Genomic DNA, 15,258 nt, shown 5'->3' with positions numbered 1-15,258 from the left:
AAAATACAAAAATTAGCCAGGCAAGGTGGTGCATGCCTGCAATCCCAGCTACTTGGGAGGCTGAGGCACAGGAATCGCTTGAACTCAGGAAGCAGAGGTTGCAATGAGCCGAGATCGTGCCACTGCACTCCTGCCTGGGAAACAGAGTGAGAATCTCTTCAAAAAAAAAAAAAGCAGGGACAGGTGTGGAAAAGCTTTCCGGGACATAATGTGACTAGGACAGGGCCTGCTAAGCCTCTCGGGGGCTCTGGAGATCCCAAGGGAGAAGAGGGCCATGTAGTCCAAAGAGGCTACCACAGACTAGATACAGACTTGCTTTTCTGGAGGGATAAAGGCAGTACAGGCTATAAGGGATTCCAGCTTGCGGCCCCACCCTATGGCCAAACCCCACCTCCTCAGACATGGACAAACCCAGATCCTCATACCTGTACCAGATTCTGCCTCCCCAGATATTAACAGACCTAGGGCCTCATACCAGGGCTAGATCCTACGTCCTCAGACACTATGGTAGGCATGCATAGTGATGTGCAAGAAAGAAGTGACCCGCCGGGCGCGGTGGCTCACGCTTGTAATCCCAGCACTTTGGGAGGCCGAGGCGGGCGGATCACGAGGTCAGGAGATCGAGACCACGGTGAAACCCCGTCTCTACTGAAAATACAAAAAAAAATTAGCCGGGCGTGGTGGCGGGCGCCTGTAGTCCCAGCTACTCGGAGAGGCTGAGGCAGGAGAATGGCGTGAACCCGGGAGGCGGAGCTTGCAGTGAGCCGAGATTGCGCCACTGCACTCCAACCTGGGCGACAGAGCGAGACTCCGTCTCAAAAAAAAAAAAAAAAAAGAAAGAAATGACCCCAGCTGAGAAACATCACCTGAGCAAAGCCAGGACCTCCCTAGCCAGGACACCATGATCACCGGTCATGCCCCTCCCATGGTGATCAAACTCAGATGACACTCAAATGGAACCAACCTCAGTTACAAAGATTCGTCCTGAGACAAGGGGCACAGATGGACCTCGGTCAGGCCCAAGGGCAATGGGGCAAAGAGCTCCTGGAGGAGCTGAAACCCAGGTTCCTAGACCTCCCAGACCCCCTACAAATCCTGCTGACTCCAAGGCCTGGCTTGGCAACTGGTACCTGCTGGAAGTACGCAGCAAAGCGGTGCAGGTACTGGTCATAGGGCAGCATGGCGTGTGTCTCACACCCAAAGCAGTTGATGTACCAGATACCCAGCAGGGCCAGCAAGACGGGGGCGTTCTTCTCCAGGGGTGTCGTGCGGAAGTGCTGGTCCTGAAACAGGAGCAGGGTGAGTGGGAGCTGAGCAGCTGCACGGGGAGGGGAGCGACAGGAAAGTGGGGGAGAAAGCGGGGGACCAGGACCAACACACGCGCCTCTGGCCAGCACTTGGCAGAGAACCAGCCTCAGCACTCACCATCCAGTGAGCCCCCGAGAGCAGCTGCTCGAAGTTGTCAAAACCTGTGACACAAAAGCAGAGTCAACAGAAGTGGCCACACCCTGTGTCCTGTGGGCAGTGGGCACAGCTCCTTCTGCAACCAAGAAAGGCTGCATGGAGAGCCAGAAGACATGACATGGGAGGACTCAGGCCTAGACAAAGCCCCTCCAGTGAGAGGTGGCCCTGAGTGCAGGGATCTGACTCTGCCTAGGATAGGAGAGAAACAGGACTGCAGTTGTGAGGGACAAAGACAGGGGCCAACTTGCACACCTAGAAAAACCCAGACCTTCCTTCTGGACATGAAATAAATATCCCAGCCAGCTGCAGAAAGGCCAGCAGCCTGTGAGGACAGCATGATGTTCAGGGACACAAGGCCCCTACCCCGACCTTAGACTGCAACACTGTCTCCCACGGGGGCTGCAAGACACAGAAACACACACACTCACCCACGTGCAGGACAATGGAGAGTCCGATGGCCGACCACAGCGAGTAGCGTCCTCCCACCCACTAGGAGAGACAGGACAAGGTGCTGAGGGAGGGCCGGCACACCCCGCCCCCCACCTCCTGCCAGAAACCCTGTCCCTGGTCTTGCACAGGGGCATCTCGGAGGGCCCTGGCCCAACCCACCTCCAGGAAGCAAGGCAGCAGGCAGGTGCTGGCAACACGTGGGAAGACCAACAGGGCAGACTACACATGACTGACCACAGCCACAAGACAAACTGAAGAGCTTACCATGGTCTTCCCTGAGATGTCGGGCCCTGTCTCTGCAGACACCAGCAGACCCAGGGCCTCATACCTGTGCCAGGGCCCACCTCCTCAGACACGGACAGACCCAGATCCTCATACTCATACCAGATCCTACCTCCTCAGATATGGACAGACCCAGGGTCTCACACCCATGCCCAGCCTCACCTCCCCAGACACTGGCAGACTCAAGGCCTCATACCTGCACACAGCTTCAACTCTTTAGACATGGTCAGACCCAGATGCTCACACCTGTGCCAGATCCTACCTCCTCAGATATTGACAATCCCAGATCCTCATACCTGTATGAGATCCTACCTCCTCAGATACTGACAGACCCAGATCCTCATACCAGGGCCAGATCCTACTTCCTCAGATATTGACAGATCCAGATCCTTATATCCATGCTCAGATACTACCTCTTCAGATACTGACAGACCCAGATCCTCATAATCCTAATGGGCCAGATCCTACCTTCTCAGACATAGACAGACCCAGATCCTTATACCTGCTCCAGATCCTACCTCCACAGACATGAACAGACCCAGATCCTCATACTCATGCCAGATCCTACCTCCTCAGACACAGACAGACTCAGATCCTACCTCCTCAGATATGGAGAGATCCACGTCCTCATACCAGAGCCAGGTCCTACCTCCTCAGACATTGAAAGATGCAGATATATGATATGTGTACCAGATTCTTACCGCCTCCAACACTGACAGACCCAGATCCTCATGCCTCTAACAGATTCCTACCTCCACAGACATATAGAGACCCTGATCCTCACACCTGTACCAGATTCCTACCTCTTCAGATATTAAAAGTCCCAGACCATCATCTCAGGGCCAGATCCTACCTTCTCAGACATTGATAGACCCAGATCCTTCTATTTGTGCCAGATCCTACCTCTTCAGACATGGACAGACCCAGATCCTAATACCTGCATCAAATCCTACCTCCTCAGACATGATCCTACATGAAGAGACCCAGATCCTTGTATCTGTACCAGATTCCTACCTTCTCACACATGGAGAGACCCAGATCCTCATACCTGTACCAGATCCTACCTCCTCAGAGATGGACAGACCCAGATCCTCACATCTGTATCAGATACTACCTCCAGACATGGAGAGATCCAAATCCTAACACCTGTACCACAACCTACCTCCTCAGACATTGACAGACACAGATCCTCATGCAAGGGTCAGATCCTACCTCCTCAGATACTGGCAGTCCCAGATTCTTCTACCCGCACCCAGGTCCTACCTCCTCAGACACTGACAGACCAAGATCTTCATGATCCTCACACCAGGGCCAGATCCTACCTGCTCAGACACTGACAGACCCAGATCCTCATAAGCCTCACACCAGGGCCAGATCTTACCTGCTCAGACACTGACAGACCCAGATCCTCATACCTGTACCAGATTCCTACCTCCTCAGACATAGACAGACCCAGATCCTCACACATGTACTAGATTCATACCTCCTCAGATACTGACAGACCCAGATCCTCATACCAAGGCCAGATCCTACCTTCTCAAACACTGAAAGACCCAGATCCTTATATGTGCGCCAGATCCTACCTCTGCAGACATGAACAGAGCCAAATCCTCATACTCCTGCCAGATCCCACCTCCGCAGACATGGACAGACCCAGACCCTACCTCCTCAGACATGGAGAGATGCAGATCCGCATACCAGGGCCAGGTCTTACCTCTTCAGACACTGACAGACCCAGATCCTCATGCCTGTAACAGATTCCTACCTCTTCAAACATGAAGAGACTCAGATCCACATACCTGTACTAGATTTGTACCTCCTCAGATATTGAAAGACCCAGATCCTCAAACCAGGGCCAGATTCTATCTTCTCAGACATTGAAAGACCTAGATCCTTATATCTGAGCCAGATCCTACCTCCTCAGACATGGACAGACCCAGATCCTCACACCTCTACCAGTTCCTACTTACTCATACATGGAGAGACCCAGATCCTAACACCTGTACCAGAGCCTACCTCCTAAGACGCTGACAGACTCAGATCATCATACCAGAGCCAGATCCTACCTCCTCAGATACTGACAGACCCAGATCCCCATAATCTTAATGGGCCAGATCCTACCTTCTCAGACATGAACAGACCCAGATCCTCATACCAAGGCCAGATCCTACCTCCTCAAACACTGACAGACCCAGATCCTCATACCTGTACCAGATCCAACCTCCTCAGACATGGAGAGACCCAGATCCTCATACTAGCACCAGATTCTTACCTCCTCAGATACCGAAAGACCCAGATCCTCATACCAGGGCCAGATCCTACCTTCTCAGACATTGAAAGATCCAGATCCTTATACCTGCTCCAGATCCTACCACTGCAGACATGGACAGACCCAGATCCTCATACTCATGCCAGATCCGACCTCCTCAGACATGGGCACACCCAGATCCTACCTCTTCAGACATGGAGAGACCCAGATCCTCATATCAGGGCCAGGCCCTATCCCCTCAGACATTGACAGATGCAAATCCTCATAGGTGTACCAGATTCCTACCTCCTCAAACACTGACAGGCCCAGATCGTCATACCAGGGAGAGATCTTACCTCCTCACACACTGACAGACCCAGAACCTCATGCCTGTAACAGACTCCTACCTCCTCAGTCATGAAGAGACCCAGATCTTCATACCTGTACCAAATTCCTACCTCTTCAGATATTGAAAGACCCAGATCCTCATACTAGAGCCAGATCCTACATTCTCAGACACTGATAGACCCAGATCCCTATAATTTGCGCCGTCCTACCTCCTGAGACATGAACAGACCCAGATCCTTATATCTGTGCCAGATACTACCTCCTCAGACATAGACAGACCCAGATCATCATACCTGTACCAGATCCTACCTCCTCAGAAATTGACAGACTCAGATCCTCATACCACAGCCAGATCCTACCTCCTCAGATACTGACAGATATAGATCCTTATACCCGCACCCAGATACTACCTCTTCAGATACTGACAGACCCAGATCCTCAAAATCCTAATGGGCCAGATCCTACCATTTCAGACATGGATAGACCCAGATCCTCATAACAGGGCCAAATCCTACCTCCTCAGACACTGACAGACCCAGATCCTCATACCTGTACCACAGCCAACCTTCTCAGACATGGAGAGACCCAGATCCTCATACCTGTACTAGATTCATACCTCCTCAGATATTGACAGACCCAGATCCTCATACCAAGGCCAGAGCCTACCTTTGTAGACATTAAAAGACCCAGATGCTTATATCTGCACCAAATCCTACTTCCCCAGACACGGACAGAGCCAGACCCTCATACGCATGCCAGATCCTACATCCACAGACATGAAGAGACCCAGACCCTCATACCAGGGCCAGGTCCTACCTCCTCAGACATGGGCAGACCAAGAACCTAATATGTGTACCAAATCCTACCTCCTCAGACATGAACAGACGCAGATCCTCACACCTGTACCAGATCGCACCTCCTCAGACATTTACAGACTCAGATCCTCATACCAGGGCCAGATCCCACCTCCTCAGATACTGACTGCCAGATCCTTGTACTGGCACCCAGATACTACCTCATCAGATACTGAGAGACCCAGATGTTCGTAATCCTCATATCACAGTCAGATCCTACCTTCTCAGACATGGACAGACCCTGATCCTCATACTGGGGCCAGATCCTACCTCCTTAGACAATGACAGACCCAGATCCTCATACCTGTATCCACACCCAGATCCTGCCTCCTCAGATACTGACAGCCCCAAATCCTCATAAGCCTCATACCAGGGCCAGATCCTACCTTCTCAGACATGGACAGACCCAGATCCTCATACCAGGGCCAGATCCTGCCTCCTCAGATATAGACAGACCCAGATCTTCACACCTGTACCAGATCCTACCTCCTCAGACACAGACAGACCCAGATCCTCATACCTGTACCAGATCCTACTTCCTCAGAGATGGAGAGACCCAGATCCTCATACCTGTACTAGATTTGTACCTACTCAGATACTGACAGACCCTGATCCTCATACCAAGGCCAGATCCTACCTTCTGAGACATTGAAAGACCCAGATCCTTATATCTGCACCAGATCCTACTTCCAGAGACATAGACAGACCCAGATCCTACCTTTTCAAACATGAAGAGACCCAGATCCGCATACCAGGGCCAGGTCCTACCTCCTCAGACACTGAGAGACCCAGATCCTCATGCCTGTAACAGTTTCCTACCTCCTCAGACATGAAGAGACCCAGATCCGTATACCACAGCCAGGTCCTACCTCCTCAGACATTGACAGACCCAGATCCTCATACCTGTACCAGATTCCTACCTCCTCAGATATTGAAAGACCCAGATCCTCAAACAAGGACCAGATCCTACCTTCTCAGACATTAAAAGACCTAGATCCTGATATCCATGCCAGATCCGACCTCCTCAGACATGGACAGACCCAGATCCTAATACATGCACCAAATCCTACCTCCTCAGACACGAACACACCCAGATCCTTATATCTGTACCAGATTCCTAACTCCTCAGACTTAGACAGACCCAGATCCCAATACCTGTACCAGATCCTACTTCCTGAGACATGGAGAGGCCCAGATCTTCACACCAGTACCAGATCCTACCTCCTCAGACGTGGACAGACTCAGATCCTCATACCTGGGCCAGATCCTACCTCCTCAGACACTGACAGATCCAGATCCTTTTTTTTTTTTTTTTTTTCTTGAGACAGAGTCTTGCTCTGTCGCCCAGGCTGGAGTGCAGTGGCGCAATCTCGGCTCACTGCAAGCTCCGCCTCCCGGGTTCACGCCATTCTCCTGCCTCAGCCTCTCCGAGTAGCTGGGACTACAGGCGCCCGCCACCACGCCCGGCTAATTTTTTTGTATTTTTAGTAGAGACGGGGTTTCACCGTGGTCTCGATCTCCTGACCTCGTGATCCGCCCGCCTCGGCCTCCCAAAGTGCTGGGATTACAAGCGTGAGCCACTGCGCCCGGCCTGATCCAGATCCTTATACCTGCACCCGGATCCTACCTCTCAGATACTGACAGTACCAGATCCTTATACCTGCACCCAGATCCTACCTCCTCAGATACTGACAGACCCAGATCCTCATAATCCTAATGGGTCGGATCCTACCTTCTCAGACAAGGACAGACCCAGATACCCATACCAGGACCAGATCCTACCCCCTCAGACACTGACAGACGCAGATCCTCATACCTGTACCAGATTCAACCCCCTCAGAGATGGAGAGACCCATGTCCTCATATGAGGGCCAAATTCCTACCTCCTCAGATATTGACAGACCCAGATCCTCATACCAGGGCAAGATCCTACCTTCTCAGACATTAAAGACCCAGATCCTTATATACCTGCTCCAGATCCCACCTCCGCAGACATGGACAGACCCAGATCCTCATTACTCGTGCCAGATCCTACCTCCTCAGACACAGGCAGATCCAGATCCTACCTCCTCAGACATGAGGAGACACAGATCATCATACCAGGCCAGGACGTACCTCTTCACACATTGACAGACCCAGATCCTCATGCCTGTAACAGATTCCGCCCTCCTCAGACATGGAGAGACCCAGATCCTCATACCTGTACTAGATTCCTAGCTCTTCAGATATTGAAAGACTCAGATCCTCATACCAGGGCCAGATCCTACCTTCTCAGACATTAAAAGACCCAGATCCTTATGCCTACTCCAGATACCAACTCCTCAGACATGGACAGACCCAGATCCTCACACTTATACCAGATCCTACCTGCTCAGGCACTGACAGACCCAGATCCTCATACCTGTACCAGATCCTACCTCCTCAGATACAAACAGACCCAGATCCTCACACTTGTACCAGATCCTACCTCCAGACATGGAGAGACCCAGATTTTCATACCTGTATCAGATTCCTACCTCCTCAGATATTGAAAGACCCAGATCCTTAAACCAAGGCCAGATCCTACCTCCTCAGATACTGACAGATCCAGATCCTTATACCCACACCCAGATCCTACCTCCTCAGATACTGACAGTCTCAGATCCTCATAATCCTCCTATCAGGGCCAGATCCTACCTTCCCAGACATGGACAACCCAGAGCCTCATCCTACTTCCTCAGACCCTGACAGACCCAGATCCTCATACCTGTACCCGCAGCCAGATCCTACCTCCTGAGATACTGATAGACCCAAATCCTCATAAGCCTCATACCAGGGCCAGATCCTACCTCCTCAGACACTGAGAGAACCAGATCCTCCAACCTGTACCAGATTCCTACCTCCTGAGACATAGACAGACCCAGACCCTCACACTTGTACCATATCCTATGCCCTCGGACCCAGATCCTCATACCTGTACTAGATTCGTACCTCCTCAGATATTGACAGATTCAGATCCTCATACCAAGGCCAGATCCTACCTTGTCAGATACTGAAAGACCCAGATCCTTATATCTGTGCCAGATACAGTTATGCCAGATCCTACCTCCGCAGACATGGACAGACCCAGATCCTACCTCTGCAGACATGAAGAGACCCAGTTCTGCATACCAGGGCCAGGTCCTACCTCCTCAGACATTGACAGACCCAGATCCTCATGCCTGTAACGGATTCCTACCTCCTCAGAAATGAAGAGACTCACATCCATATACCAGGGCAAGGTCCTACCTCCTCAGACTTGAGAGACCCAGATCATCATACCTGTACCACATTCCTACCTCCTCAGATATTGAAAGACCCAGATCCTCAAACGAGGGACAGATCCTACCTTCTCAGACATTAAAAGACCTAGATCCTTATATCTGTGCCAGACCCTACCTCCTCAGACATGGGCAGACCCAGATCCTAATACATGCACCAAATCCTACCTCCTCAGACATAAACACACCCAGATCCTCATACCTGTACCAGATCCTACTTCCTGAGACATGGAGAGACTCAGATCTTCACACCTCTACCAGATCCTACCTCCTCGGACATGGACAGACTCAGATCCTCATATCAGGGCCACATCTTACCTCCTAAGACACTGATAGATCCAGATCCTTATACCTGCACCCGGATCCTACCTCCTCGGATACTGACAGACCCAGATCCTCATAATCCTAATGGGCCAGATCCTACCTTCTCAGATATGGACAGACCCAGATACCCATATCAGGGCCAGATTCTACCTCCTCAGACATTGACAGACCCAGATCCTCATACCTGTACCAGATTCAACCCCCTCAGAGATGGAGAGACCCACATCCTCATAAGAGGGCCGGATTCCTACCTCCTCAGATATTGACAGACCCAGATCCTCCTACCAGGGCCAGATCTTACCTGTTCATACATTGACAGAACCAGATCTTCATGCCTATAACAGATTCCTACCTTCTCAGATATGGAGAGACCCAGATACTCATACCTGTACTAGATTCCTACCTCCTCAGATATTGAAGGCCTCAGATCCTCATGCCAGGGCCAGATCCTACCTTCTCAGACATGGTCAGACCCAGATCCTCATACCAGGGCCAGATCTTACCTCCTCAGACACTGACAGACCCAGATCCTCATACCTGTACCAGATTCCTACTTCCTCAGATATAGACAGACCCAGATTTTCACACCTATACGAGATCCTACCTCCTCAGACATAGACAGATCCAGATCCTCATACCTCCGCCAGATCCTACCTCTGCAGACATGGACAGACCCAGATCCTCATATTCATGCCAGATCCTGCCTCCTCAGACACAGGCAGATCCAGATCCTACCTCCTCAGATATGGGGAGACACAGATCCTCATACCAGGGCCAGATCTTATCTCTTCATACATTGACAGACCCAGATCTTCATGCCTGTAACAGATTCCTACCTCTTCCGACATGGAGAGACCCAGATCCTCATACATGTACTAGATTCCTACCTTCTCAGATATTGACAGACATAGATCCTCATACCAGGGCCAGATCCTACCTTCTCAGATATTGAAAGATCCAGATCCTTATATCCGTGCCAGATCCTACCTCCTCAGACATGGACAGACCCAGATCCTCATACTTGTACCAGATCCTACCTGCTCAGACATAGAGAGACCCAGATCTTCACACTTGTACCAGATCCTACCTCCTCAGACATTGACAGACTCAGATCCCCATACCAGCACCAGATCCTACCTCCTCAGATACGGACAGTCCCAGATCCTCATAATCCTCCTATCAGGGCCAGATCCTACTGTCTCAGACATGAACAACCCAGAGCCTCAGAAGGGGGCCAGATCCTACCTCCTCAGACACTGAAAACCAGATCCTCAGACATGTACCTGCACCCAGATCCTACCTCCTCAGATACTGACAGATCCAAATCATCATAAGCCTCATACCAGGGCCAGATCCTACCTTCTCAGGCATGGTCAGACCCAGATCCTCCTACCAGGGCCAGATCCTACCTCCACACACTGACAGACCCAGATCCTCATACCTGTAGCAGATTCCTACCTTCTCAGATACAGACAGACCCAGATCTTCACACCTGTACCAGATCCTACCTCCTCAGACATAGACAGACCCAGATCCTCATACCTGTACCAGATTTGTGCCTCCTCAGATATTGACAGACCCAGATCCTACTTCCTTAGACATGGAGAGACCCAGATCCTCATTCCTGCACCAGATCCTACCTCTGCAGACATAGACAGACCCAGATCCTCATACTCATGCCAGATCCTACCTCCTCAGACACAGGCAGATCCAGATCCTACCTCCTCAGATATGGGGAGACACAGAGATCATCATACCAGGGCCAGATCTTATCTCTTCACACATTGACAGACCCAGATCTTCATGCCTGTAACAGATTCCTACCTCTTCCGACATAGAGAGACCCAAATCCTCATACCTGTACTAGATTCCTATCTCCTCAGATATTGAAAGACTCAGATCCTCATACCAGGGCCAGATCCTACCTTCTCAGACATTGAAAGACCCAGATCCTTATACCTCCTCCAGATCCTACCTCCTCAGACATGGACAGACCCAGATCCTCACACTTCTACCAGATCCTACCTACTCAGACATAGAGAGACCCAGATCCTCACACCTGTACAGATCCTACCTCCTCAGACACTAACAGACTCGATCCTCATACCAGCACCAGATCCTACCTCCTCAGACACTGACAGACTCGATCCTCATACCAGGGCCAGATCCTACCTCCTCAGATACTGACAGATCCAGATCCTTATACCAGCACCCAGATCCTACCTCCTCAGATACTGACAGATCCAGATCCTCATAGTCCTCTTATCAGGGCCAGATCCTACCTTCTCAGACACGAGCAACCCAGAGCCTCATATGGGGGCCAGATCCAACCTCCTCAGAAACTGACACACTCAGATCCTCACACCTTTACTCACGCCCAGATCCTACCTCCTCAGATACTGACAGACCTAAATCCTCATAAGCCTCATACTAGGGCCAGATCCTACCTTCTCAGACATGGGCAGACCCAGATCCTCATACCACGGCCAGATCCTACCTCCTCACATATTGACAGACCCAGACCCTCACACCTGTACCAGATCCTACTTCCTCAGACATGGAGAGACCCAGATCCTCATACCAGGGCCAGATCTTACCTCCTAAGACACTGACAGATCCAGTTCCTTATACCTGCATCCGGATCCTACCTCCTCAGATACTGACAGACCCAGATACTCACACCTGTACCAGATCCTACTTCCTCAGACATGGAGAGACCTAGATCCTTATACCAGGGCAAGATGTTACCTCCTAAGACACTGACAGATCCAGATCCTTATACCTGCACCCGGATCCTACCCCTCAGATACTGACAGACCCTGATCCTCATAATCCTAATGGGTCAGATCCTACCTTCTCAGATATGGACAGACCCAGATACCCATACCAGGGCCAGATTCTACCTCCTCAGACATTGACAGACCCAGATCCTCATACCTGTACCAGATTCAACCCCCTCAGAGATGGAGAGACCCACATCCTCATACAAGGGCCAGATTCCTACTTCCTCAGATATTGACAGACTCAGATCCTAATACCTTGGCCAGATCCTACCTTCTCAGACACTGAAAGACCCGGATCCTTATACCTGCTCCAGGTCCTACTGCCACAGACATGGACAGGCCCAGATCCTCACACTTGTACCAGATTCTACCTGCTCAGACATAGAGAGACCCAGATCTTCACACTTGTACCCGATCCTACCTCCTCAGACATTGACAGACTCAGATCTTCATACCAGCGCCAGATCCCACCTCCTCAGATACTGACAGATCCAGATCCTTATACCGGCACCCAGATCGTACCTCCTCAGATACTGACAGTCCCAGATCCTCATATCCTCCTATCAGGGCCAGATCTTACTCTCTCAGACATGAGCAACCCAGAGCCTCATAAGGGGGCCAGATCCTACCTCCTCAGACACTGACAAACCAGATCCTCAGACCTGTACCCGCACCCAGATCCTACCTCCTCAGATACTGACAGATCCAAATCATCATAAGCCTCATACCAGGGCCAGATCCTACCTTCTCAGACATGGGCAGACCCAGATCCTCATACCAGGGCCAGATCCTACCTCCTCACACACTGACAGACCCAGATCCTCATACCTGTACCATATTCCTACCACCTCGGATATAGACAGAACCAGAATTTCACACCTATATGAGATCCTACCTCCTCGGACATAGACAGACCCAGATCCTCATACCTGTACCTGATCCTACTTCCTCAGACATGGAGAGACCCAGATCCTCATACCTGCACCAGATCCTACCTCTGCAGACATGGACAGACTCAGATCCTCATACTCATGCCAGATCCTACCTCCTCAGACACAGGCAGATCCAGATCCTACCTCCTCAGATATGGGGAGACACAGATCCTCATACCAGGGCCAGATCTTGTATCTTCACACATTGACAGACCCAGATCTTCATGCCTGTAACAGATTCCTACCTCTTCAGACATGGAGAGACCCAGATCCTCATACCTGTACTAGATTCCTACCTCCTCAGATATTGAAAGACTCCGATCCTCAAACCAGGGCCAGATCCTACCTCCTAAGACATGGACAGACCCATATCCTCAAACTTGTAATGGATCCTACCTGCTCAGACATAGAGAGACCCAGATCCTCACACCTGTACCAGATCCTACCTCCTCAGACACTGACAGACTCAGATCCTCATACCAGCACCAGATCCTACCTCCTCAGACGCTGACAGATCCAGATCCTTAAACCGGCACCCAGATCCTACCTCCTCAGATACTGATAGACTCAGATCCTCATAATCCTCCTATCAGGGCCAGATCCTACCTTCTCAGACATGGGCAACCCAGAGCCTCATACGGGAGCCAGGTCCTACCTCCTAAAACACTGACAGACCCAGATCCTCATACCTTTACCCGCACCCAGATCCTAACTCCTCAGACACTGACAGACCTAAATCCTCATAAGCCTCATACCGGGGCCAGATCTTACCTTCTCAGACAGACCCAGATCCTCATACCACGGCCAGATCCTACCTCCTCACTGACAGACCCAGATCCTCATACCTGTACCAGATCCTACTTCCTCAGACATGGAAAGACCTAGATCCTTATACCAGGGCCAGATCTTACCTCCTAAGACACTGACAGATCCAGATCCTTACACCCGCACCCGGATCCTACCTCCTCAGATACTGACAGACCCAGATCCTCATAATCCTAATGGGCCAGATCCTACCTTCTCAGACATGGACAGACCCGCATATCCATACCAGGGCCAGATCCTACGTCCTGACACTGACAGACCCAGATCCTCATACCTGTACCAGATTCAACCCCTCAGAGATGCAGAGACCCGCATCCTCATACGAGGGCCGGATTCCTACCTCCTCAGATATTGACAGACCCAGATCCTCATACCAGGGCCAGATCCTACCTTCTTAGACATTGAAAGATCCAGATCTTTATATCTGCGCCAGATCCTACCTCCTCAGACATGGACAGACCCAGATCCTCATACCAGGGCCAGATCCTACCTTCTCAGACATGGTCAGACCCAGATCCTCATACCAGGGTCAGATCCTACCTTCTCAGACATTGAAAGATCCAGATCCTTATATCTGTGCCAGATCCTACCTCTTCATACATGGACAGACCCAGATCCTCATACCAGGGCCAGATCCTACCTTCTCAGACATGGTCAGACACAGATCCTCATACCAGGGCCAGATCCTACCTTCTCAGACATGGTCAGACCCAGACTCTCATACCAGGGCCAGATCCTACCTTCTTAGACACGGTCAGACCCAGATCCTCATACCAGGGCCAGATCCTACCTTCTCAGACATTGAAAGATCCAGATCCTTGTATCTGCGCCAGATCCTACCTCCTCAGACATGGACAGACCCAGATCCTCATACCAGGGCCAGATCCTACCTTCTCAGACATGGGCAGACCCAGATCCTCATACCAGGGCCAGATCCTACCTCCTCACACACTGACAGACCCAGATCCTCATACCTGTACCAGATTCCTACCTCCTCAGATACAGACTGACCCAGATCTTCACACCTGTACCAGATCCTACCTCCTCGGACATAGACAGACCCAGATCCTCATACCTATACCAGATTTGTGCCTCCTCAGATATTGACAGACGCAGATCCTCATACCTGTACCAGATCCTACCTCCTCAGAGATGGAGAGACCCAGATCCTCATACCTCCGCCAGATGCTACCTCTGCAGACATAGACAGACCCAGATCCTCATACTCATGCCAGATCCTACCTCCTCAGACACAGGCAGATCCAGATCCTACCTCCTCAGACATGGGGAGACATAGATTATTATACCAGGGCCAGATCTTACCTCTTCACACAGTGACAGACCCAGATCTTCATGCCTATAACAGATTCCTACCTCTTCAGACATGGAGAACCCAGATCCTCATACATGTACTAGATTCCTACCTCCTCAGATATTGAAAGACTCAGA

At 51.0% G+C, this 15,258-nt stretch overlaps 1 protein-coding gene across 3 annotated transcripts in view; it reads right to left on the bottom strand.

The window, feature by feature from the left end:
- The window catches only part of GPI (glucose-6-phosphate isomerase), a 56,348-nt gene that overhangs the window by 5,405 nt on the left and 35,685 nt on the right, over positions 1–15,258 (bottom strand). For all 3 annotated transcript variants that reach the window (XM_055238776.2, XM_063614066.1, XM_055238777.2), the window contains 3 exons: positions 1,893–1,953; positions 1,426–1,469; positions 1,131–1,283 (listed from right to left, as the gene is read on the bottom strand). In XM_055238776.2, the coding sequence (XP_055094751.1) occupies positions 1,131–1,283; positions 1,426–1,469; positions 1,893–1,953 (258 nt within the window). The remainder of the gene's footprint in view (positions 1–1,130; positions 1,284–1,425; positions 1,470–1,892; positions 1,954–15,258) is intronic.

The sequence above is a fragment of the Symphalangus syndactylus genome, chromosome 13, assembly GCF_028878055.3.
Source record: "Symphalangus syndactylus isolate Jambi chromosome 13, NHGRI_mSymSyn1-v2.1_pri, whole genome shotgun sequence".
NCBI lineage: Eukaryota > Metazoa > Chordata > Mammalia > Primates > Hylobatidae > Symphalangus > Symphalangus syndactylus.
This window is presented reverse-complemented; position numbering and strand designations above follow the sequence as displayed.